Source organism: Monopterus albus, unplaced genomic scaffold (genome assembly GCF_001952655.1).
Source record: "Monopterus albus unplaced genomic scaffold, M_albus_1.0 scaffold107.1, whole genome shotgun sequence".
In the NCBI taxonomy this organism is placed as follows: Eukaryota; Metazoa; Chordata; class Actinopteri; order Synbranchiformes; family Synbranchidae; genus Monopterus; species Monopterus albus.
The window spans coordinates 671,326-697,072 of record NW_018127987.1 but is presented as its reverse complement, the minus strand read 5'-3'; the positions used below and the strand labels follow the sequence as shown (position 1 = coordinate 697,072).

General features: G+C 38.9%; 4 protein-coding genes across 5 annotated transcripts in view; 1 reads left to right on the top strand and 3 right to left on the bottom strand.

Moving 5' to 3' along the window:
* Positions 1-6: 6 nt before the first annotated feature.
* On the bottom strand, positions 7-11,505 carry cops7a (COP9 constitutive photomorphogenic homolog subunit 7A). 2 transcript variants are annotated; one of them, XM_020610948.1, is made up of 8 exons: positions 11,400-11,505; positions 7,673-7,795; positions 4,787-4,862; positions 3,942-4,030; positions 2,928-3,130; positions 2,711-2,816; positions 1,882-2,051; positions 7-498 (listed from the first exon to the last, which is right to left on the bottom strand). In XM_020610948.1, the coding sequence occupies exons 2-8, from the start codon at positions 7,793-7,795 to the stop codon at positions 459-461; spliced, it is 807 nt and encodes a 268-aa protein (XP_020466604.1). In that variant the 5' UTR covers positions 11,400-11,505; the 3' UTR covers positions 7-458. The 2 variants fall into 2 exon arrangements, with proteins under 2 accessions (XP_020466604.1, XP_020466605.1); XM_020610949.1 differs by lacking the exon at positions 7-498 and adding an exon at positions 1,272-1,732.
* A 761-nt stretch (positions 11,506-12,266) lies between these two features.
* Positions 12,267-17,452, bottom strand: LOC109966153 (C-type lectin domain family 4 member E-like). The gene is made up of 6 exons (XM_020610789.1): positions 16,992-17,452; positions 15,686-15,793; positions 14,409-14,540; positions 14,153-14,304; positions 13,408-13,529; positions 12,267-13,103 (listed from the first exon to the last, which is right to left on the bottom strand). The coding sequence occupies exons 1-6, from the start codon at positions 17,086-17,088 to the stop codon at positions 12,938-12,940; spliced, it is 777 nt and encodes a 258-aa protein (XP_020466445.1). The 5' UTR covers positions 17,089-17,452; the 3' UTR covers positions 12,267-12,937.
* Positions 17,453-18,383: 931 nt separating this feature from the next.
* LOC109966203 (perlucin-like protein) lies at positions 18,384-21,419 on the top strand. The gene is given in 5 exon segments (XM_020610874.1): positions 18,384-18,470; positions 18,579-18,767; positions 18,931-19,069; positions 19,071-19,145; positions 20,658-21,419. Coding segments are annotated over 5 exon segments (591 nt in total). The 5' UTR covers positions 18,384-18,445; the 3' UTR covers positions 20,821-21,419.
* cd4-1 (CD4-1 molecule) overlaps positions 21,382-25,747 on the bottom strand; it is a 7,616-nt gene continuing 3,250 nt past the window's right edge. Inside the window, exons 2-10 of the mRNA XM_020610873.1 lie at positions 24,830-24,900; positions 24,576-24,743; positions 24,291-24,443; positions 23,711-23,947; positions 23,223-23,606; positions 22,062-22,319; positions 21,824-21,924; positions 21,675-21,718; positions 21,382-21,468 (exon numbers count right to left, since the gene is read on the bottom strand). Coding sequence (XP_020466529.1) covers positions 21,438-21,468; positions 21,675-21,718; positions 21,824-21,924; positions 22,062-22,319; positions 23,223-23,606; positions 23,711-23,947; positions 24,291-24,443; positions 24,576-24,743; positions 24,830-24,887 — 1,434 coding nt within the window. The 5' untranslated portion in view covers positions 24,888-24,900 and the 3' untranslated portion in view covers positions 21,382-21,437. The remainder of the gene's footprint in view (positions 21,469-21,674; positions 21,719-21,823; positions 21,925-22,061; positions 22,320-23,222; positions 23,607-23,710; positions 23,948-24,290; positions 24,444-24,575; positions 24,744-24,829; positions 24,901-25,747) is intronic.

Here is a 25,747-nt window from a genome sequence, read left to right as displayed (position 1 = left end):
CTTCATACATGCCTCATCTCAGGAGGGACAAACAAACGGCAAAGCAAAAGAGTTAACCTGAACCAAAAGAACATTTTTTAAATGAACAGAGATACACACACATATGCACCAAATACACTGATCCTGTTTCTGGTCAAAGGCAAATGATTCCTGCTCTAGACTGTTACAAGTGCCGCGCGCGTGAGTGTATGCACTTACACTGACAGTCATCCTGTTAGGCTATTAAAACCTGCTAGAGTGGTTGTCACACCTGTCATATCCATCAGCCACTGTGTGTTTCTGAATCCATCCAGGTGAGATTGGGTGAGAAGAAAAGTTCTCATGAAGCTTTGTTTTCCAATGTATGTGATGAGGGTGTCCATGAGCACTGGTCACATTGTTTAATATATCCATTTATCAACATGTCCATGTGTCCGTTTAATGGTGAGAGTGTCCATCAATGATGCTGTCTCTCATCTTCAGTTGGACTTGGACCAGATCTTCCCACTGCCGCGCAGCCTGGAGAGAAATAAACAATAAACAAAACAAAACAAAAACAAAAAAACACACCGTAATGGTACTTTTTTGAGGGAGATTTATCAAACTAATTTAATGGTTTACATGTTGACTTGGTTTACATGGTCGACCATATCAGCACATTACTGTGTCAATGTTAAAATATCTAATGCCAGTATTTAGTATTTTTGCATTGAAATCGATCTCAGTAGATTTTCTGTTTCTGCGAATTAAAACGAATTTTTGAATGAACTGAACTGCTGTGCTATTAGTCCCATCTTTATATCTCATCTCTTTAAAGGAATGGTGTCAACACTTGTTTTAAATTGAGGAATAAGGTTAAGCTATCATTAATCTGGATTTCAAAACATTAAGGGGATCTTCATTTGAATGAAATGTGGTGCTGAGTGATGAAAATTATAGGGCTCTATGCTTCATCAAAATGTGACAGGCTGCCAGAAAATAAGCACTTCTGTCTGTTCAGTAACAACAACATAAACAGCAGACAAGCAAAGCATCTTGTCTGATCACTGGAGGGGGAGAAGGCTCTTTCAGAAGAACAGCACACGGAGCATATATATATATATCCAGTGACATTTTACAATGCAGGACAGATGTGAAATTAGCCATCGGTACTTGGGCCGGATGGAAACAGAACACAGTCCCTGATAGCATGGTTAAACTATGGCTGCAAAACTCTGATGTGCATCTGATAATAAAGGTACTTCATGCAGACACACACACACAAACAAACGCTCACAGCAACAAACCACTTACACCAGCAGCTGGCTTTTTAATGTTTACTGAAGAAATTGAAACATTGCAGTTCCCTGTTGAATTAACTTTGCTCTCTACATGAACATCAGACTAATGGCTCTGATTTAGTGTTTGAAGTCGAGTCTTTACAGAGCTGTGAATATAACCAGAAATTCATATTTATAAAGCACCTTTCAAAAACCACAGTTACAAAGTGCTTTACAGAGCAACAAAAGAAGCAGCAATAAATTAACAAAACCTCCACATGCAGGGTTGAGCTCCAATTTTATGTCTAGTAAGAATAAACAGCATTTCTTGATGGAAAACACAGACTTGAGTGCACCAATAATAAGTCTGAATAAAAAATCATTTCAGTAAAATATTCCACATGGCCAAACATAGTTTATGTGTTCAATTTACCAAATGTTTGGTCTTGTCATATGGAAATGAATGCAATTTCTATGCACACTCCTGGTGGCCCCTTAAAAAAAAAAGAAAGAATAAGCTGTTACATTAAAGATGCTCAGAGAACATCAGTCATGCAGACACAATTTGGCTGCACCCCCTGCATGTAGCTATGTACCTCCTTATAGCTGCAGGACAGTACAAAGGTAACATCAATGTACTCACCCTTTCACCTTTGAACTTTTTTTGCCTGGTTGACGTGATTCCTGAGAAGATGCGGGGTCTCGTGGCTCAGCTGGCTGGTCGGCATCCTGATTGGACGTGGCTCCAGCTGGGGCAGGGCCTGACGATGGAGAGGCGGCGCTGGCCTTTAATGTTTTCTGTAGGTTTGAAACCTGAGGGAAGGGTGGAGAGAGATTAAAGATTAATGAGAGGGGAGAAGTTAAAGGACAGTTTCAGCATTTTCTTAAAACAGTCCTCAGCATGTGCCTATATGAACAGTGAAACAGGTTTTGCCTGCTGGAACCGTTCCTCTTGTTCTTATTTACTTACTGAAATTTATGGGGAAAATTAAGCTAATATATCTAATATATAGTTATCCAAATCAGGTGGGTATCTCCTAAGGTTTCCTTACCAGGCTGCAGCTGAAGGACAGTTACAAAAAGATGAAATTCTAAAAGGCCTCTCACCTTAAGATGACACCCACTCGATTTGTCTAACTCAGACCTTATCACAGGCAGTGTGAAGAGGAGGAATAACAGAAGAAAGCAAAACCTGTTCCAATGTTCATGAGTGTCTTGCTTTAAGACAGACTTGATATTTTGTGAACCTGTCCTTTAAACTTAGTATGAATATGCGGCTGTATGAATGTACTGTCAAACAAGAGCAATGCGGCTGTATGAATGTACTGTCAAACGAGCAAAAAAAGGACCTTAAAATACCACAAGTGGCTGACAGCATAAAGCAGAGACACTGAAGAGGGAAGAGTCACATTTCCAGGATTCTCAGGGGCAAAATGTGAGAGAACTGTGGGCTGGAAGGATGAGGCACTAACCTCTGTTTCCACTTGGACTTTGACCTTTAGCTGGCTCTCTCTGTACTGGTTCGCCCTCGAGACCTGCTCCTCAATGCTACACAGCACCGCCTCGCATCCTGTACACCTAAGAGAAAGAAAAGACAGGCACGGGGGGAGGGAGGCTGTGAGTTAGGAAAACAGTTAATAGAGATATAAATCTAAAGTGTGCGCACAGACACACAGAGGGCATACTGACCACTCCTGCAGCGTGTTGACTATGTTTGGGAGCTCGTTGGGGCCGAGGTCACGACCCACACTGCAGTCCACCTCCACCTGCTGGTTCCGCTGGTCCAGTTTGCCCTGGATTATGTCACAGTAAATTGCCTCGATCAGCAGGTCCTCAAGCTCCCGCACATTCTTCAGCTCCAGCTGCTGCAGGAGCAATGAGTACGGCAGGCACTGAGGGAAGAAAGTCATGAAAAGCCTTTAATCCTCATAATGTCTTTTTAAAATAAACAGGAAAAGAGTATGATTCCACATAAAATGGTTGATGGAAAGTGACAAAAATGTTATAGCGAAATTGCTCATTTGTCTAAATGCCACAGACTAGGAAGTTGAAAGGAGATACTAGAACTCAACCATCCCTCACTGGGCAATTAGAGAGTTCAAGCCTACATGTGGGAAAGGCTGTGACATATTACAGAGGAAAAACAGGAGGGAGTAGAGAAGGGAGTATTGGTAATGGAGAGTGAGATTAAGTTAACAGAAAAAAAGGACAGTGCTAGTGAGAGTAATGAATCATTTATTTATCTGGAGAAGAGAAAGAAAAGGCCATCATGAGAGGTGCAGCATGGCTGGAAGGTGCAAATAAGGGATGCCATAAAAAGAACATTTAATACTTTTTTCATGCAGATGGGGGGTTTGGGTTGTGGTTGGGGGATGGATTAATATTTGCTGGTAAGTTTTCCTTGAGAAATGTGTAACTCATCTGATGATTTACTTCTAATTTAGCTGACATAAATATAGTCACAAGCTTTAAATTACAGCCAACCACATGAACTTTTCAGAAATATTAGATTAAGTGTCTGAATCAAACAGCAAAGCCATATTTAAAGGCAGAATTGTTAATACTACAGTAATATCTGGATTTATGAGGCCTACAGCAATATGATGGTGGAGGAAGGGAGATTTATTTCCTATTTTGGAGTCAAATACAACATTACAGCTCATTTGCATTTTGGTGTAAAAATCAGAAGAGAAAAACACAAACCTTGAGGTTAGAAGCCAAGCTGATGATTGACAGATGGCGGAGTTTGTTTCTCTGTGCGGGGGTCAACTCTGGAAGAGAGGCTGCTCTCTCTACAGCAGCAGGCGAGAACATAAAATAAAAGAGAGACACAATGGGAAAATATACCAAAGGAGTGTGTAAGTGTTCCTTTCCACAGGGTTAAAAAGTCCCACATGATCAAAGCACTACTTATTACTCTGAAGTGTAATGTTGCAGAGTGACACACACAGGTGAGTGTGGAGCTGTTTAAGCAGTCAGAGAGCAGAGTCTGGAAGAAGTTGCTCTCCAGCGACTGTGTCTCCTGCTGCCCTGCTCCCCGGTGACAGGACTCGCACGCCCCGAGACAGCAGCTCTGACAGTTCCTCTAAGGGCTCCACTACACAGCTCTGTGAAAGTAAATGTGCTCCCTATTGGCGTGGCTCGAAAGGAAAGAGAACAATAAAGTAGGCTGCTTTCTTTTTCCAGGCTACTGGTTGGTATTCAGCATAAAATTAGACATAATTAACATTCTACTTCTTGTTGAAGCTTCCTGATGCATTACAGGCAGCAAATTAAGTCACAAAAGATTAGTTTATTTTCCGTTTGTGCCAACACTGCTGCAAGATAGATTACCATCAGCCAATCATAATGCTTAAAGAAACATTGCCCAACCAGATAAAAGTATTCCAGTAACTGTGTCTATATGTAACCTGCCTGCAGCGTCTCAGGTGAGGATGTTTAAAGCCTTTATGCCAAGGAACCTGCCTTGCAGCAAAGAAATACAGCTCATAATAAAAGAGTTGCAAGCTGCCCTATTACTTATTTACACTGTACTGCCACTGCAATACCTTTGTAGTCGCAGTAGGTTCCATAGGCAAAGAGCTTCAGGAGCTGGTACACTGATGCATGAGGGCCATTCTCCAGCTGAGGTGTAGAGGGAAGATGAGGAGAAGAAGGAGAAAATGATGTCGCAGAGCAGAGAAGTAATGAGACTCTCTATATAAAAACTGTGAAACTGTATTTTATCTGTGCACACTGAGAAATTCTAAGGGAAGGTAAAACTCAGACGCTCTCTGAGACTCAGAGAGAATAAAAGAGAGACATTCCATATGAAGACCTAGATACTTACAATTCATTCACACTTAGCAACAAAATCTGTCTACAGTGATCATTTCTGACTGGACTTCAGACCCCTAGTCAAAAATAGTGAGAGTGAATCCCTTCCAATGGGTTTCCTTATGGCTACCTGCTGATGTCTGATTTGGCCATGAAAGATTTTAGACTGTCGTGTCAAGAGTGCTACAACAGGGGACTCTTATTCTTTTGACCTGTTTCAACTGTTACAGTAAACACTTTGGATGATGTCTAGTAAGATGAGCAAAAATTCCGCCAGACAACAAATTTTTTCCATAACTATAATTTTTCATTTTATCGGGGTATTTACTAAGACTAAGGACGTACACCGATCAGTCATAACATTATGACCACTGACAGGTAAAGTGAATGACACTAATTATCTCATTACAATGGCACCTGTCAGTGTGTGGGGTATACTGGGCAGTGAACATTATAAATGAACATTCGGTCCTTGTAGCTGATGTGTTGGAAGCAGGACAAACAGACAAGTGTAAGGATCTGAGTGACTTTGATAAGGGCCAAACTGTGATGGCTGACGACTGGGTCAGAGCATCTCCCACACTGCAGGTCTTGTTCCTGGTCTGCAGTGGTTAGTACCTATCAGCAGTGTCTAAGGAAGGACTGACAGTGAACCAGCAACAGGGTCATGGACACCCAGGGCTCACTGATGACCTACTGTAGATTAAACTTTTAAATTTCATTCATCCTTTTCAAAATAGTTGAAAATGAGAAATCCTCTACACTGGTCTCTATGAAGAAACATTCAGCAGCTATAGTGATGATATCGCACAGAGTGGGGAGGCTGTTGAATTGGTCTAAAAATTATCTCTAACTATTTCTAACACTTTTCACTCCTTTAACATAAGCTTGTCACTGAATGGTTGACACCTTTTTGTTCTTTCCAACAGTAAAGCAATGGATGTAAACAGATTCACACAAGATGCACAGTGAGCTGCAGAGTGACACAAGTGCCATTCAAATGCTGCACTGACTCCTGTGTACACAGTAACAGGCAGGTGGTCATGATGTTATGGCTGATCAGTGTATATGAGCCCAGTCGTAGTTAACCAGACTTCTATAAATGCTGTCCTGATTTAATGAGCGTTGCACGTGTCTACAAACCAGTGAAGGGCAAAAGATAATGTTCTTTACTGTTTGAAAAGAAGATACATTTGTTCATACTGAAGGAGGAAGACTGTATGTGAGGAAACATTACAATTCTTGTTTTATGCTCAACAAATGTTTTAATAATAAAATGAGTTATAAAAAATAATGTCAGATGTTCGCTCAAATTTTAAGTCATTTGTCTAGATGATTGTGGTAACCTGATAAAAGTATAAGTGCTTCAATCATACTTCAATGGACTGAACCCTGCAGAGGCATTAAGAGTCAGGAAGAATACCTAATCTGAAAACAGCACAGAGAAAAATAGGAATAAAACTTTGTGTTACAATAACAGACTGCTGCATTGTTCCTTGGGCTAAAGTAACTCTTTTAATGGATCCTTACAATGTGGTGCAATATTCTTCACTTCAGTCACTGAAGTATTTTCCTTCTCTGAATCATTAAGACATTTTCCCACCATTTCTCTCACTCACGCTTTCTACCTGGCTAGTCTCTCTCTCTCTCTCTCTCTCGCTCTCTCTCTCTCTCTCTCTGTATCCAATAATACCGTGCTACAGATTTTACGCCTGCTTTTTGCAGACGTTAAACTTAAGATGCAATATCCTCTACATGAAATTTTCAGCAGGGCTGCTTGCCTTCCATTTTATCTGCACATAATAGTGCAGATAAAATCACTGATGCAGTACTTGTAAATAAGGACAAATGCAGCTTGACTATTTCCTACAAACATTTCACAAATCCTTTGTAACTCTCCCCACTGGCCTGACTTTTGCTCCATCCTTTCCAGGACTTTTTGTAGTTAGTGGAACAACAGCACTGGATAATAATTGACTACCGTAACTGCAGCGTTTCACTTTGAAAACATGGTGTTATTGTCTATTCTCATGCAACATACAGTACATTATATGGTTGTAATGCCTTTGTAAATTGACAGCAGTATCACATCCAGGAATTCTACACACAGGTGTGCCTACTGGCAGGTGCACAAATGTATATGAACTTCCACTTGTGCAGATGATAAATGTAGTGTAATGTAGTTAGGAAATCCATATGCTGATGCCATGCTAACAGTGTGGTCACATGTATCACTGACCTCTCTGATTGTCGTTTGTTTGATCAGATTATCCATGTGTCGTGGATACATTAATGCTTTTAAGATTAACTAATTAAGATTTTTTTTCCATGCCTCCATTTAGCTAACTACAGTGTTTAGTTCTTGCAAGATTCATAGCCAATGATGGACAAACCACATTACTTCAAATGTTATGAGTCTTGATCACTGCCACATAAAATCAAGTTGCAAATAACCAGCTGGTCCTACACTTGAGAATCCTTCAGAAAAAATTACTAAAGCTTCATAGCACGCAGAGTACACATATCTGAAAAGGCATTTTTTGTCACAGTATATTCTTAATATAGAAAGTCTTAAGCTCATACAGTGTGAGGAACATAACATGTGAGAGTGTGTTTACCTCTCTGACATTAGGCAACTCCAGGATGTCAGAGAAGACATAGAGGCCTGGGGTCTCCAGCAGAGAGCTGACAGCCTGGGCGAGTGCTGAGCCTGACAGGGACAGGAGCTGCTCCACCTCCATCTGATGCCAGGTGACAGAGACACAGCAGGTCAGACTAAAATACAGTGTCAAGTACAGAGACACATGAGAGCACCAGAGTTATGTAGAACACATAAATAGGCAAAAGAAATAACATCTCAGTTATCACCTTGGCTTTATTATGGTGGCAGAAACTGCAATCTACAGACATCACATCACAGTCTTCCATAAATACACTAATAACAGCAATGCTCTATTAATGAACACTTGGACTCCATCCTATCTAGGTATCATGTCATGCCCTTTGAAACACAGCCCAGCCACGTTTGGCCTGTTGAAAGGACATAGATGTGAATGAACAATATTCCCTCCTCATTTAACATCTAACAGCCAAGTACTCTTGACCAAAGCACTTAACCCTCAAATTACCTGGAGAGCTACTCAAACAGTGGAGGAGCAGCAGCTGCACTGGGCAGTACCAAGGCAGCCAACAATTGTAATGAATGTGAAGCAGGGCATGTATATTCATCAGAACCCATTGCCAGCATAGAGACATGACGCAAATGCACTTTGGGATGAGGGCAGCACTAGAGTAACTACCTACAGGAACCTGCCTGTGTCTAATGAAATATTTAGACTTCCCAAAACACAAACAAACAAGCACACACACACACACACACACACACACACACAAAACTAAAGACTGTTCTCTGATATAAACCTCACGTCAGTGGTTTCTATACCATGCCCTGACTGTAGCTCTGTAACCCACAAGTTTTATTGTAAATTTCACCCAAATATAAAAAAAATTACAGTTTGATATCAGCTTGATTCATCTCATGTGTTTCTTCCAAATCAAAAGTGTCTTAAGTGACAAACATCCCAATGTGTCAAGATGTCCTGTTGACTTTTATGAGCTATTTTAAGATCTTAATCCCAGCAGACACAAGAAAGTTTAATCTTACAGACAGAGATACAGTTATTGCAGTTGCATCAGACCATTTCATTACCTGAGGCCATTTCCCAAAATGAATGCAAAAGAGAGTCTGCATATCACTGCTGGGCTACAACTGGTCTCACTTGTTCTTATTCATCTCAGTCAGTGCTGATATACTGTTTCATCTTAAATCTGAGGAATTTAGATGCGCACAAGCAGGTCTTCCATATGTCGTCCCACTGGACCACCATCAAGAAGGTCCAAAGAGCATACTGTCTTGCCACCTGAACAGATGAGTAGGCATGTGTTGCAGTGAAACAAATTAACCTACACTGTGCATCAGAAGCAGTGCCTCTTTTAATTTCAGCTATTTTTAAAAGTCAGATTAAGCCCTGAATCTGCAACTGAACTGGACCCATCTGTGTTTGTCTACTGAATTTAAATGAGGGACAAAACTGGCTGCATATCAGTGAGAGATGGCTGGACTTGTTCAATATGTCATCTGCAGCTCTTCTAAGACCGAGTACATTGGTGACCACTGAGATTTAAATGAAACAAAAATAAACACAAATAAAATAAAAACTAGCTTTGATAAAAATAATAAAATACTGTAAATAACCAATACTACATTCAGGAATCCCAAAGCACGAAGGAATGTATTATTAGTCATTATGACAAAATGTTTTCTCACACAGTAACATTACATGATGACTGCACTGTCGTTGCTTTACTCTTGTCTCAATTCATGTACACTATAATTTTTTAATGCGTTTAATTGTGTACAATATCAGTAAAATGACAGCAACAAACAACTGATATAAAAACCATCACTCATTAAATTTTGGCCTCTCATATGGTACAGGTGGCACCACACAGTCTATTCAAAACATTTTACATTTCTTTTGCTATTATTGCTTTGTTATTTGTACTGTTACAGGGAGCTGTAGACTCAAAACAGTGTTACAGATTCAAACACTTTTTAAAAAGTTACTAGACCTAGATGGCAAACAATTTAAAGTAGCAGTAAAAATGTTGTATATTATACGCGAAATTCACTAAGCTGCACTCACTTCAATATACTCTTAACTCTAATAAGAAGTGATTAATCCACCTTTCCCATAAGAAAATCATTTAGGGTCCCTTTTGGCTGAGGCGCCAAAAGGGACCCTAAATGATTCACGAAACCACTTCTAGTGCTAGAATCTTCACTGAAATGTAGCACGGTGAATACTTTGAAGCCTACATTTTGAGGTGTTTCAGCAGATATGTTGTGGACAGATACCTGTTTGTGCTGTTTTGCTGAAATTTAACACAAATTCTCTTCACAGAAAGCAGAGAAACCCTTCACAAAAAGCAGTCTGCATTAAAAACTCACCCTGAGCAGCCGAATAATGATTATAATACCCTTAAACCTACACAGGGGAAACTAGCTGGGAAAAGGGTTTTTGGAAATAAGACTGGTGCAAGTGTCCTACAAGTAAAAACACAGCTACTTTAATGATATAAAAGCCTAAAAATGTATTTGAGCCAATGTAAAGCTTGCTGAGGACTGGAAAAATTCAAAAACCAAACAAATTAAATTTACAAAAAAAAAAAAAAAAACTCAAATGAAGCAGTGCCTCCATTTGTCATTTTTCACGTTATAACCTACTACTCACCTATATCAATATTATATATTGTATTAAAGACCTAAACAATAAATTGATAACCAAAACTGTCAGCTGAGAGACCAATACACAGGCTAGTTTCAACACTACCCCTAATGGATAGTGCACAGTATGGCATACAACAGCAACATAAGCGTTTTCTCCTCATGCCTGTTTGAAGGTTTACTGTCTGATATTGTCGGGTGTCTGATGCTCACAATGGGAAGTTAACACAATTTCTACTTTGTGATTTCTGTGACTGTGTATATCGTGCCTTACATTACTTCAGAAAAATACTGTTCGAGCAAAGTAAACGTGCCGAGACTACAAAACACAGAAACTACAATTATACACACATTTGCAGCAATTTAAATAAGCATATTTTCACGGAGTCACCCCACCTCAACCCTAGCATGACTGTAGCTCTACTATGAAGACTCAAATAATGAAGTAGTAAACACTGGCCGATACTCTCAGCTGTCCCTGTATCTCATCATTACAATTACTAAACAAAGTAAATAAAAATCAGTTAACTAACCCATAAAGTGGTGTATTAAGATACTTCAAGGTCATGTAAGGTGATGATCAAGGGATAGATTAAACCGTTTCTGTCAGGCTCACTGACTCAAACTCTGACCCTGTATTAACGTAGGCTGCGCCAAGCTAATTTTAGCGTTAGCAGCTAACCTAAAGCTAATGCCCTTATCTGCCAACGGGCATTGATACAGTTGACACATAAAGTAATAAGCGTGAATAAAAAAAAACAGATTTATGGCGTTGGGCTTATCTATGGCTTCAGATAGAAGACTGCTTTCAAACTGACAGTTACAGTTAAAATTTGTGCCAGCTGTTGTTGAAGCTCAATGTGTCATGCTAGCTGGGTTGCTAACTACTAAGCAACGGCAAAACTTCAAGTAACCGCTGGCGCTAGGGCTCAGTTCACTATTAACCTTTCTGGTGATTCAAATTATACTCCTATGCTTTAAAAATAACTGGAAAAAAATTCACGTAATTTATTTCCTCTCAAAAATGTCAAAATAATAATGTGTGTGTTCGAATTTACCTTATTGTGTTGATTTGCAGCAGATACCTTTCCTCTCGATTATTCACTTCCGCTGTCTATACACGTAACGTACGACAACAAGGTAAGGTAACCTCTGATTGGATAGTAAAGTGATGCAGGCGGGACAAATGTAGCTGTCAATCAGTATCTGTATCCTCGTATCAGCGATAGGTGCGTCATCTAGCGGTGATCCGGTATACTCCATATGGCTCAGTCATACCAAATGTTACCAGACGTTGGTTCCCAATTTCAGGAACCTCGATGGGATACTAAGACTAATGTGCCGGGTCACTAAACTAGTGACTTTTGACCTATCACGTTTTCCTTACAATTACTTCTCGATTTGTTATAATAGAGTGGGTGCTTTTGCTTCTTCAAACCTATAAATATCCTTTAAATTAAAAAGTCCAAAAAGGCAAACGCACTCTTAGTTGAAGTCCCACAACTCCTGGGCACACTAAGGCCACAATATATGACAAGTTGTCACAAGCAGACCTCACTTTATTTGAATTGATAACAACCCTAAATGGTTGGAACGACTTCCTGATAAGGTGCTATTTAAGCATTAAGAAGCTGTAATGAGTTTCTATTGAACAATAAGGTTGTTTTAATTCACTGTTGGTAAATATTAATAGGGGCTTTGTTAGGCACTGGCATATGATTTATAATTCATTGACAAAGCCATCAACTGCAGCAAATAAACTGTTTATAAATGGTGCCTTATCAGATAGTCATATTTTAATTAAGTGTAATAGGCCATAGGTACATTAGTGACCAGACTTCAATTGGTCAGTAGGCTATGTGAAAGTGTACATGCCATCGTGCAGAAAAGAAACAAAGAATGGACCATAAAAGAGACAATTTTATTGACTTACATTAGTCTAAAAAGTGTGAAATATTGTAGAGAAGCATTATGATTTTTCAAAAAGAAAACAACACTCAAATTACATTTATGATTCATTACTAAAATAATGTCCAGTTTAAAGTTATGAATTTGCACAGATCCCTTCTATACAGCAGAGACAGACAATTCATTTCATTGCAATATGAAGGCTTTTTTCTAATGTCATGCCTCACATTCAGATAGTAGTCATTAGGATGAAATATCTCAGAAATAAATTCGGTAATAGGCAAATTAATTGTAAATGGACACACTCCAAAAATTATAATCTAATGTCACAGTCAATAAAGGTTTTTTTTAATTAAGTACTGGCTGTTTAAGTACAATACTGCAATGCTACTGTATATATATTGTAATTGTAATGTCTTTTTTAAAAACATTTGCACCATTGTACAGGTCATATTTCTTACTGACTCTCCAACAAGTAGTATCTCAACACCGTGTGCAGATTTTCAGTAGCTATACCTTCAAGAAAAAATACACTGTCACACAAAATACTTTCTGGTGTGCTAACATGGGTTTTTTTCTCCTGTTGTTCAAAATATATAAGCGGTGCTTTTAAGGTTTTCTGTCATGGGTCCACATAGTGTTGAGACTTCCCAGGTCTGCAGTATTTTCAGTTGTAGGCTAAGTGGATTCAGTTGAGCTCAATGGCAGCCATCTGGCAGATTCGTTTATAAAGGAAATTACAGGGAACATCAAACCATGTCTTGGAATGGCTGTCTAAGGTGGCACAGTCTTCTCCATGTTCCCCTCCTGAATGGTGGTTATCTGGCTCTGAGTGCCGCTGCTGATCCCAGTAACTGTGACAGAGGGGGAGAGAGCAGAATAATTACAACCATGAACATCTCTGATAAATATAAAAATAAAGCTCACTTTACCCATCTCCTTGATTTATTGATGATAACATGTTTGAACTCTGAAGTACAGTGTCTCAGGTTTTGATACAAGAATGGACAGCGCATGTTTTTGAATTTAATGATGAAGTTATTTTGCTTTAGTTGTTTTATGCACTTCCTGGATTATTTATTTAGTATCACACACATTTTTAATGACTGCCAAGCTAGAATATAAAAATGAATTGGATATTACAATTAGACAATATACTTGTGTTGCAGTGTTGTGTTGTCCACCCATCTCCAGTCTCCTTCAAGCTCTGTATCAGACAGGCCAATCCAGAAGTGGTAATCAGGTCCACCAATTCTTCTGGCTTCTTTTTCTAGAGCATCCTAGAAATAATACACATACTGTTTGAGTCATACACAATCCTCTAGCAGCTTAAAAGTAATTAGGTAGAGTATCTTTAAAAGGCCTTTTTCACCACAGACATTTTGACTTGTCACAGCATAGGTGTAACAGGTGACAAAGCATAGGTGTAAATAATAAAATTAATGATTGCCGAATTCCATTTAGCAGTTCAGTTTCAGAGTCCTTGTCTTACAGTAATGGTTCACTGACACACTGCCATGACTTACTGGGATATATGAACTTGACAGAGCCTTTGTTAATGTTATTAGTAACATGAGCTGCCAGAAGGACCCATGGTGACCTGAAATATAACTTCTAATCTTAAACCATGCCTTTGCAGAAAAGAAAGACCAAAAGAAAATACCTTGCCTTGCAAGGATGCCTTTTTATTCCCTATCTATACACAGGCACAGACACACATGCACACACAATCACACCTGTGGACATCACACAGTAACCAACCCAATTAAGGGGAATAAGGAACACCTGTGCTGGTCAGCAGGGCAAACTGTTCTTTTCTGCTAATGAAGTATTTGTTGTGTTCAGTTCCCCCCGTCCCCAATACCACAACCACACACACACACACACACACGAGTACACATACGTGCTGCTCTATGGTGTGCAGTATGGTAAGATGGCCGCCCATCTCTACACAGCTGTCTTTACTCTTCGGCCAGTCCAGCTTGTCATTGCTGAAAAAGTAGCACTGACCCCCGATCTGGAGCCATCCTTCAGGACACTCTTGGCACGCCTTAACTATTAACAAGAGAGCAAAAGCAGGAAAAAAGGGTGAGGGGAACTTTAACTCAAAGACCACAGAGTATGAAGATTGTATACATGTTTTATCTACATGCTGCCACCTGTCTTTGAACAGCTCTGTCCCAGAGTGGTGTAGTCTTTACAGAGCTGGAGGTATCGTTTCTGCACAGAGTTCACTTTCATACTCAAAGATGATGAGTCCAGGGGGGTACCTGGTGTCGACCTGCCAGTCACTGTGGAGACAGACAGACAGGTAGGTAGGTAGATAGATAGATAGAGATAAATAGAGAGATAGAACATTTCATGTCAGTCCATCCAGTGTGAGACTAAAGTGTGTGGACTAATAGTTCCATCCACCACAGCATGACTAAAAGCTAATATAATTTTCACAGTGATGGGTTTTCTCATTTGCTACCAACCTCTCCCTCTTCAAACATATTGTGGTCCTCCTTACAGTTTGTGTCTCCTTCTAAGATTTTATTGCTGTTGTTTCTGGAACAGTTGAGTTTATATGAGCTCCCTTGTGGCTGTAAGAAATGATCATTTATACTGTGAACTTACTTTGGTTTCATTGCCAGATATTTCCCCAAATCCCCTTTGACTACTAAAACATTAAAATGATTTCATCAGTGTTGTAAAGACTAATTGATATAAGTCATGAATACAGATAATGGTCATGTATTTATTTGGCTTTCATTAAGAAATAATAAATCATAGATGCACAAACAACATCTCAGGATAAGTTATAAATCTGTGAAAGGATTGTTAATGGCCATCTATCTATCTATCTATCTATCTATCTATCTATCTGACAAATACCTAACTGGTAGGAACTGGCCAGTTTGTTGTTATAGAGTACATCATGTGTGCTTTTATCCCCATTCATAAAGTAGAATTACAGCATTTGTTTCTCAATCAAGAGACTCACAGTATGGTACAGATCTAGAAAGTGTTAGATGTTTGCAAGATGTTTGTCATATAAGTCAACTTTTTCAGGTGCTAAAATTGTTCTCAAAAGCTTCTGTGTGTCTATGAATGTGTGTATTTGTGTGTGTGTGATGCCAGATCAAGCATGTACAGCCCCAGTGGTGTTTGTTTTAAATGAGAGTGTCCTCACAAGCGTATTAACAGGCTGAGCTGCCAGAGACTGTTGGCCCTGCAGGAGGAATATTTCACCATTATGGACTTTTGTGCGTTTTCTATTACATGACCCTCACTGGACTGGAGAGAGCACTTCATCTTTTTTATTGCCAATTATAGGCATCCAAAAGCACACTGAGATAAAATAAAGAGAGAATAATCAGCCAGGCTGAGGAATGGAGTGAGACTTGTAGATAGAGAGACAAACAGAAGGTTGTAAGACAGTCTTTATACTTACAGAGCACAGCGAGTACAATATTGGTGCAGATGGAGGCCAAAAATCCAATAAGCAGGAGAGTAGTCTGATTCCTCAAACACTGAATGCCCTGTTTAAGTTCCCGAGAGCCTGATTATACACAAAACAGTTCATGACATGGTAGCTGTCCATTTACCATTTTTAATCCTCTCATGAAAAGTTGAGGGCAGACATGGAGTAAAAAGGAAATTGTAGAGTAGAACCATTTGACCAGAATTTAGCTTTATACCATTTACTGTTCCCAAAAGATAGTACATCTAGTCAAAGTAAAGTCAAGTAGATACTGTCTGTGTGTCTCACAGTGTCACATATGCACACACATACTAAAATATACATACAAGTACACACAGGTATGCACTCGCTGGCCAAATAATTCAAATTCTTTACTTAGTAAACACAAGTTTACACAATTACAAGTAAATATTGTGAATTTAAACCTTATTTAAGTAAAAGTAGAGAAGAATTATCTGATGAATGTACTATTAAATGTAGAATTCCTTATTAGGCAGCAAGTTTCCTTTTGATTATGTTTAAATATTAAATATAATAGGATTTAATTGGATTATTGTTATTGATGCATAAACATACAAGCAGCATTTTAATGTAGCAGGCTGAGGTGGAGCCAGGTGTTTGGTTGTGTAATGCATAGCAATGCATCATAATTTATAAAAAGATCATTCTATCTAAAATCTTTATCTGAAAAGTAACATGTAACTGTTGCTATCAAATAAATGTAGGTGTGTAAAATGTGCAGTGTATCTCTCTCACAGATACAGTATATAGTAGAGTAGGAGTATAAAGTGACATAAAAAGCAAATATCCACATTTAAAGCTACAATAATATAATATTATATTTTTCAAACAGTAGAAACATCTGACTGAATGGTTGTTCAGATATGGTTGTAAATGATATGCTGTTTTATTTTAGGATTTTCATGTAGTGCTACTTAGTACTTCACTGGCATGGTAATTCATGGTAGTAGGGGTAGTGCCACTATATGTATTTCAAAGCAAAAGTTACTAGAAACAGATTAGAATTTAAAGATTAGCATTTTAAAACTCTTTAAGAAGGTTGTATAGCACAATACAGTGCCTTGTTATACAGTGGATTAAACCTCCTAAGAGGATATAAAGTAAATGAAACTACAACAGTGCTCATGGAGAATGCTTCGAAGTAGGGGTGCCATAAAAAGAAAAGTATAGTAGAATTATGTCAAAGTACTATTTGAGTACAGTACTTAAGTAAACCCTCTTCACATCTCTCAGTGTCATTGTCGTGTATACACACCTGAACCTTTGCTGTGCTCAAGGATGGGCCTGGTCCCTTCAGGTGTTGGATCTTCTGTGAACTCCTGCAGGCTGGGGTAGTTTTCTCTGTCCTCCATGTCTGTGGTCTCTTTGTTAATGTGCCTTCTCACTTTGCCTCACTCTCTACCGTACCCCCTGTGATCCCTAAAGGCTTCGGTATCTCCTCTCACAAGCAGCAATATTTCTCCTTGAAATTAAATTTGTCTCTGCTGGTTGATTTATCGAGGCACGTTCCTCTGCCTACGACACTGCTGCAGTGTTCAACAAATGTGCTCAGAGAAGTACTGCACAGTTAAACTATGCTTTACCTTTGGCTAAAATAACCTGTTTTTTTGTACGTGTTTTCTGAGAAAGAAGAGGATCTGTTAAGCCAAACTGGGAGGGTCTCCCCACAGTTTGTTGGCTCTGTGTTGTGGATGTTTGCTTGCATTTCACTGCCACCTTGCCCTCTGTTGCATAACCCCAGTAGTTTCCACACACTTGAGCTCTGTTTGGAGTGAAGCACTAATCCTGGAAATAACAGATATTTCATAAAATGACTCGACAGAATAGAATAAATTACTTGTATGTATGACTCAGAATGTGGAAAACAGGTGTTTAGGAATAGGGCGGCGAGTACAGTGCGTTCACCTTCCTTTAAAAAAAAAAAAGTAAAATTGGACTCGTGACAAGATTGTGACAGGACTGTGAGCAGCTGTGTGTGTGTGTGTGTTGTTTAAAAAAACAAGGTCAAGCTCTGAATCAAGGGGAAAATACAGAATTTCAGGCAATAAGAATTTGTGGTGATTTGCAACCACATATTTTAGCTCACAAATCACTGAAATAAAGTTGAAATAAACACTGAATACTCCTCCACAGCTTTAATTAGTTTGGTTTGAGTAACAAACCCTTGTGAAGTAGAGGAGCTGATAATGGCTGTGGGAATAAGGGGCCAAGAAAAAATAATGAATGGGATATGTACCAAAAAATGCTGTCAGTCTGTTGGAGCAACACAGTGGGCATGTGGTGTGTATGAGTGCGTATGTGTGTGGTGTAGACATGATAGTGTTGCAGCTGCTCTACTAACAAAGAGAGTACAAGCACCTCACAACACGTGCACAGTGTGCTGATCAATGCTGAGTCATGTTTTTAAGGCAGCCATCTTTGCCAGTTTTGAAAACAAAAGTAGGGGACAGAGAAGGAACTTTGCTCATTCAATAGTACATAAGACAGAACAATTCTCCAACATCAAATGTTTGCTCATCTAATCTAATGAAAGAGGTCATAAATTGTTTGGATACGGAATATTGCACCATCTGAGTTTACACACTTTGATGGTCATGGACAGTCCAATCTGTCTGTACTTTCCATCCCCATCCCTCTGTTACACAAACTGCTCTATAAAACAAGCAGAGAGACAAGCCAACATCTGTGATATTCTACAACCTGACAGACATGATGAACCTCATCAAAACCAAAGGTAAGACCGCCTTACACTATAGGCTACAGCCTGCCTTTATATATGGGTTTATTTACATGCCAGCTAAGGTTGTACTGCATGTTAACCTTCTATTCTCTGTCTCATTAGGCACCCTAGGAGTAAGAGGATATACCATCCTTTATGTTCTGCTCAGCCTGCTGATTTCTGAAACCTCTCAGGCAGACAGTCCAGAGACAGAGCTCTCCCTCCTAAAGCTGAGACTAAGCACTTTGAGAAATCAGTACAGACTCTTGTGTAAACAGTACTCCGATCTGGCAAGAAGCTGTTCAGCTCCAGGTACTGTACACTCCTCTTCCAGGCTCCAGCAGATAAATGAAAATGGTTTATATGCTATATGTTGTTCTGCAATACCACATGTGTGCTTTATCTTTCTGTAAACTATGAATGTGATTGCTAGTATCTGTCTGGTCATTTTTATTTTTTTAACCTCTCCTCATAGTGAGTAACTGCAGTGAGTGCCCTGCTGGGTGGCTTCAGGTAGATGATCAGTGCTTCTCCATCAGCACTAACAAAACGGACTGGTTTAACAGCTCACAACAATGTGAAGAGATGGGCGGCCACCTTGCCATCTTGACCAACCTACTGGCTTGGGCTGAGTGACATTGAGAAAGAAGGAGACTGGAGATGGGTGGACAACTCATCACTTACAACCCCGTATGTATGAAACTGCAACACCCTTCTCACAAAAAACAATAAACATATAATACATAAATATAATTTTTATGTTAACAAAATATTTAAAAAAATATATACATAAGTGCATACATGGAAGCCCATTAATCTAAATTGAAACGTTCTAATGATAGTGACTAAAATATTCTCAGCAGCTGCAGCGTCTTCCCATCCACAGACCGAAGGGGGTACAAACTTATAATGGCCTTGCTCTTAAAACATGAACCATAGTTGCAATCACATCTTATTTAGGTCTCACATACTGTAGGAATAGCACAAAGTGGGACACCTACACAAGATTTATTTTGTGCACTTTCACATCAGAGGATAAACATCATAAGAAAGGTTGCTGTTTTTGGAAACTGAGACAGATTCAGTGAGCATGCCTGGACCTGCTAAAGAATATTTTTAGTGTAAGTTGACCTTGTTGAGCAGGTGTAGTGTGAAACATTCTTGTCAAAGTGTGTTTATAGATAAAAACCTCACCTATTTCCAGCAATGACTGGGAATTTATGCAATATTCCCGCTGTTTGGCAAGAACGGGAGTCCACAATTTACTGTTTTTGGGCATTGAGCTAAATGAGCTAATGACATTATTAAAGGATAATGGTGGTGATTTTCTTTCTTTCTTTCTTCAATAAATCCCAACAGAAACTAAAAGCAACATTTTGATTACTCACCATTATGTCTATAAATCTCGAACCTGTTTTAGCTTGTTGGGTACATGAAAGTCTTTTTCGTTTTTAGTCTCTCTATAGGATTATTGAAAAAAAAAATTGAAAATTACTGCTGTTATCCTTTAATATGCTGATATTTAACAGGTACGTTTACCATGTTCACCATCTTAGTTCGGCGTGTCAGCCTGTTAACATTTGCTACAGGGCACAAAACAAAAGTGCAGTTGAGGCTGATTTGAATATAGTTTTGCTGGGATTTGGTCATAAATTAAAATACTTTGATCCGATGATGGTGCTAAGAATTAAAGTGAGGGGATGACCAAAGTCATTTGAACAACTAAGCCAATAAATGTAGAGCCATTTCATAAAAAGCCTCATGGAGGTGCTACAGAAAATGTACAGGATGCATCCTCTGGGGACCATGAATGTGCTTGTGCTCATGTCTGCATGCAATAGTAGTTCAGTTTTCCTTGGAGCCATGTTGCTAGCAAAGCTAAAATGTGGCTTTCTTTGGGGGTGTGGACATACTGTATGTGCAGCAAATCTGGAACCTTGACCCATAGGCCTTATTCTTAAATAAAATAGTATAATTCCTGATCGAGTACTGTTTAGCTCTTAAAGTGTCATTTAGCCATTATTGTAAGTCTACTGTAATCAAATATTTAAGAATCATAATCAATAGTCAACTAGTCAAGTAAGCATATCATGTGGCATGCTTTACATCAGCCACCATTCCTGCAAACTGCTACTCAAATGGACATGCCCCTAAATAAATTACTGTATAAAATACTTACATGTCTTTCTTCACATTGTGAAGATTTTGGAACACCTATAAATCAGAACCAGACAACAACCAGGCTGGTGGGCAGGAGGGAGAGGACTGTGCAGTGGTGGACATCAATGCACACGAGTGGTACGATGTTCCCTGTGACTTCTTGTATCGGCGAATCTGCCAGAAGAAGGCCATCCCGCTCGGCTGAGCTCAACCGCATCAGTGCAGAAGCACGTCATGAAAGATGCTGATGTTTTATTGAAAAACCAAAGGGTACATTTATGACAGTGATCTAAAAGTCAGCATCCTACTGTCAAAAAGAACATGGTTTACTTTAAGTAATAAAGTATCACTGTGTGTACAAATATGTGTAAATACTTATATGATAGCAGGTAACCAAGCCTTTCAGTGCAGTATTACAGAGCCTCATAAGAAACATATATGACATATATGAGTGAGAATAACATCAGGTATAACATAAACCAGGTATAACAACAATCATCACTAACAAATATATAATTAAATGGAAGAAAATGCTCCATAAGGCAATTCTGTAAAACAAAAACTCACCAATAAATTGACTGCAAGTTATATTACAAATATAAAAAACAAATTGTTTCAATATGTACAAGTGTAAAATAAGCTTTTGTGGTAACACATCTGACATTTCAATGATGACTGAACTTTGACGTACGTTCAGGCCCTCATTTAACACAGCTAACAGAGGCTTACAGTTCAGCAGACAGAGAAGAAAAAAATCAAGTTTATTTGGCCAGGAAATCAGCTGGTTGCCACGTCCTCCTGAAAATGTCTTTTTTGGAAACATTATGATCTGTAGAATCCTTTGGACTTTGGGCTGAAACAGAAAATCACAAGCTTCTGGTTTGACTTATGAAAAGAGACAAAGCTGCAAGAAGCAAACTGTGCATGTTTTATTACTATTATTATTAGTAGTAATAGTAATGTTTGTATCTTCATAGATAATTTCAGTGTAGACAACTGTGTGACTGTAAATATATATCTGGAACCATTTCATCAGTCCAGGAAATAGTGTGTACGTACCTTTTGCACTGGCAGAGTCGATGCCTAAGGTGTCTCATCCTCCGCTAATTTCAGCCACAAAGAGAGCGAGAAAGACAGAGTTAACTCTTATTGCCATATTTACAGTATACCACAGTGCAATCTAACAGAAGGGAATGGTTTAACTGTACTTGTCTGCGCCGGTAGAGGAAGAAAACAACAATGAGGAGGAGGATTACGATGACTGCAGCACTGCATATGATCACCAACATCCACACGCTCAGTTTGGGCTCTGCAGATGACAAACACACTGTTTCATCCAACAGCATTCACTACAAAAAACGCATCAAGCTTCTGTTGTAAAGGACTGTGGCCATGAGGTCATGCCCATGTCATATTTCCTGCCCTCCTTTCACTTCCTGCACTCACCGATCTTCAGCGTTATCACATCCGATGTCAGCTTTCTGCCCCCCTGCCACAGCGAACACTCCCAGTTTCCACTATCTTCTGTCCATATTTCTGGGATGCTGAGATGCACGGGGTGAGGGTCAGATTGCAGAGACAACTGGGACGATCCTTCAGGTGGGAGCCACTTCACTTGCAGATCAGAGGGCAGAGGATGGCCAAGGCTGCAAGTCAGGTTGACCTGCTGGCCAGAAATTAAGTTTGTTCCAGGGGAGGAGATGACTGCAGGCAAAAAAAAAAGTAAAGAGAGAAAGAAATAACAAATGTAATACTGCAATGACTATGAAATCTTGTACTTTCTGGAGTTGTCATTTTCTTCTACATTTATTATCTGAGTCTTTGGCTTCTGTTGCTACAGTGTGACAGAAATTTGCCAATTATTTTTAATAATAATTTTTTTCAGCTATAAATGGAAATCAGGCAAAACCACATCACAACCGCACAGCACATAGCATCAATAGACATCAACACTTCATTTGAGTTAAACACCATCAAACACACGAGCCTGGAGCTGATATAAATAAGAGCTTACCTGGCACCCACTTTAATAAATCAACAGTCATTTAAATATGTGCCAAATTTAATTTTGTTTGGTGGAAGATGGAGGTGATTCCACAGGGCAAATGTAATAGAAAGACCATAAAATTGCATCATATAAAACTGTGGATTCCTTAAATGCATCCATCAGATAGGTGGACTTGTTTCTTTTCAGTGTTCCTAGTTAAGTAATAGTTCGCATAAAAAAGGAGAAATCTTAGTTCTACATCATAAACCCTCAGAACAAAGAGTGCAATTAAAATCCATTGTGTTATCATGCTCTTCTCGCAGAGGAAAAGCTCGTTATACCCTATTAAAACAAGTGGAGCTAGACAAGTGTATTAGCCACTGAATTAGACACACGTCACACCAGGGACACTTTCAAATAAACTGCAGCAGAGATATGGAAACATTCTCATGGAACAAAAGAGCAGAGGCAGAGAAGTGGCAAAGAAACAATCGCCTCCAACGTCGTATGAACGATAATTAGGAGGAAGCAAAGCAACTGGACTTTAAAATGATAAATGATGGCACTGTGATAACTAAAGAGTAAACAAACAAAATTTCACGAGTTTAGCTCTGACTTACTTTGCAGCACCTCTAGGTGAACAGTCTTGTTCAGAGTCACTTTTGGAAATTTGAAGCTGCACACGTAATCTCCTCGGTCTCCTTCCCTCCCTTGCTTTCTGACCAAAGACAGTTTGCCTTTTTGGAGGTCTGGTTCTGTACTCAGTCCTCTAGTTCTATTCGCCTTCCAGGTCAGAGGAACCTGATCTAGATACAGGGAGAAGAGCTGCTGTGGGCCATCGGAATTGCCACCTGAGGGAAGCTTAGGGAAGAATTGCCAGTTAACTTCCTTCAGGCCCTTAGCTTTGATTTGGTCCCAGGAGATGTGAAGAGGAATGGAACAGGGAATGGTAAGATGTGAGGATTTAGATGAGTACTGAAAAAGTGAGGAAGCTGGGTCGAGGTCTGAATGAGGAGGAAGGAGAAATAGTGGTAAAGTTATCTTTAGGATGATGGTACACTACTGTAAAACAAATGCGTACTATATGTGTGCATACACAGTAACTCACCCAAAACTGTAACAGAAATTTTGGCCTGGTATTCTTTTTGGTTATCTCTCACCACACAGGTCCACTGGCCATTGTCTTTGCTTGTGGCTGTCTTGATTATTGCCTTTTGGTTACTGCCTATACTCTCTCCGCTGGGATTCAGCCAGTGTATCTTTGTCATCCTGTATGACGCTTTGACACTGCAGTCCAGAGATAGAGACTCCCCAGGCAGCAATAGAGAGGGTGATCCCATATTCACTAGCACAGAAATCAAGCAGGGTAAAAGATAGAGAATGAAATTAGGTTTTAAAACGTTCATAATTAGAGGGAATTCAGTATTTTGACTTCAACTTGGGTGCATTTCCATCAAGTTTAACAAATAGAAATGCTGCTGTAGTTATGATTAAACGCTTGACAAGTTAAATTCACAGGCTTTTAGTCAAAACATGAAAAAAATTAATTACACTTATTCTGCACAACACACCGGATAAAAATATGTATTATAACAAAACACATCTGTCCACAGATTACGTTGACAACTACATACATACGACTCTTGTAAAAAGTATAATAGGTTTTCCAAATGAAAACTTCTCCTTACTCTTAACATTGACCTGGAATAATTCATATGTGAACGCCTCTTTTTCACCACCAGACTTCAATTCACAGATATAGGTTCCAAAGTGTTTTTCTTCAATTCCATCAATGATCAGTGAGTTTTCAGACAAGGTTATCTTTGTCTTCCAGGATTCATCTGCAAGGCAAAAAATAAATGATTGCTGCTGTTAGCAGTATAGTACCTTTGTTTGCAAAGTACAGAAGTGTTTCACTGGTTGAGAGTAAAAATATGTTAATATATCTGTGAATATCTCAGTTCATTGTTCACCATCAGTTTTCCCCACTCCACCCATGATGTTGCGCCAGCCAAGTTGAATCCTGCTTGGTTCCTGTTTTCCAAAAAACCAGTAGATATAGTGTGCAGTTGCATTATATGAACTTGGACTCTTAAGGAAAACCTTCTCTCCCAGCTGAGCGTAGACCACCTCATCTGCCCCTAAGAGAGTGAGAAGAATGTTATGTGTTGATGTGCAAATCCAAACTGTCCTGTCCCCAAGTCAAAATAATTAATTTGCATCTTACCTGATGTTGAGATAAACACAGCGATGAGAACGAGGACAGACTGCGTTAAGATCTTCATCTCTGTCACAAGTCTGAAAAACATATATTTTAGAAAGATATAGGAACATATTTGCATTAATTCATCATGATAACAATAATACACTTAATTTGTATAGCACATTACATATATACAGTGTAGCTCAACATGATTTACATGAAAATTGACACAATATAATAATACTAATGCTAAAACTGATATGGAGTCTGTGTAAAGATGCCAATATGGATATGATCTACTCTGTCATACTTGTTTTGGTTTAGATTCTTGCATGTGCATTTTCTGCAAGTTGAAGCGTGTGCACTGATTTCTTTGGTAAGCCAGTAAAAGAGCACTACAATAGTCAGGAGACCAAAACATGAATCATATTCTTTGGATTGGAAATGACAAGATATGGTCTGATGTTTGCATTAATTCTAAGGTGGAAAGATACAAGTCAGTGAGCTTTCATAAAGTTAGGTTATGACCTATAACAATAATCAAGCTTTTTGCCTCTGACTGAACCAGTCTTCCGAGAGTGTCTTGGCCGTTTGATTGGAATTTGTGTTTTATTTAATTTACTTCAAATATGTTAGTCAAGTTGAAACAGAGGAGTGGTATACTGTATACTCTATATAATGTGTTTTTGTATATAAACTTAGGCCAACTAAGAGCACGGATCTTTATTTTTTGAGCTGCTTGGTGGTGCTGTACTGGAGCTGTACAGATCAAAGATTCACAAAGAAAGGTTTGTAGCAGGTCAGTAATCAATATCAATAGATATTGCAGGGAAGTCTCTCTAATAAATTAAATTTAAAAACATCAGATTAAACAACCACTTTATTTAATATTTTACTAACTTTTGAAGACAGGATTTTAAAAATATATGTATATATATATAT

Coding starts and splice junctions, on each gene's coding strand:
- cops7a (XM_020610948.1), bottom strand. CDS start 7,795: ATGGAGGTGGAGCAGCTCCTGTCCCTGTCAGGCTCAGCACTCGCCCAG. Junction 3,131..3,941: donor GCTTGGCTTCTAACCTCAAG/GTTTGTGTTTTT, acceptor TTCTTCCCTCAG/TGCCTGCCGTACTCATTGCT. Junction 2,052..2,710: donor AAGTCCAAGTGGAAACAGAG/GTTAGTGCCTCA, acceptor CCCTTCCCTCAG/GTTTCAAACCTACAGAAAAC.
- LOC109966153 (XM_020610789.1), bottom strand. CDS start 17,088: ATGGAGGACAGAGAAAACTACCCCAGCCTGCAGGAGTTCACAGAAGAT. Junction 15,794..16,991: donor TGAGCACAGCAAAGGTTCAG/GTGTGTATACAC, acceptor GTGTATAATCAG/GCTCTCGGGAACTTAAACAG. Junction 14,541..15,685: donor TATTGTACTCGCTGTGCTCT/GTAAGTATAAAG, acceptor CTGTCTCCACAG/TGACTGGCAGGTCGACACCA.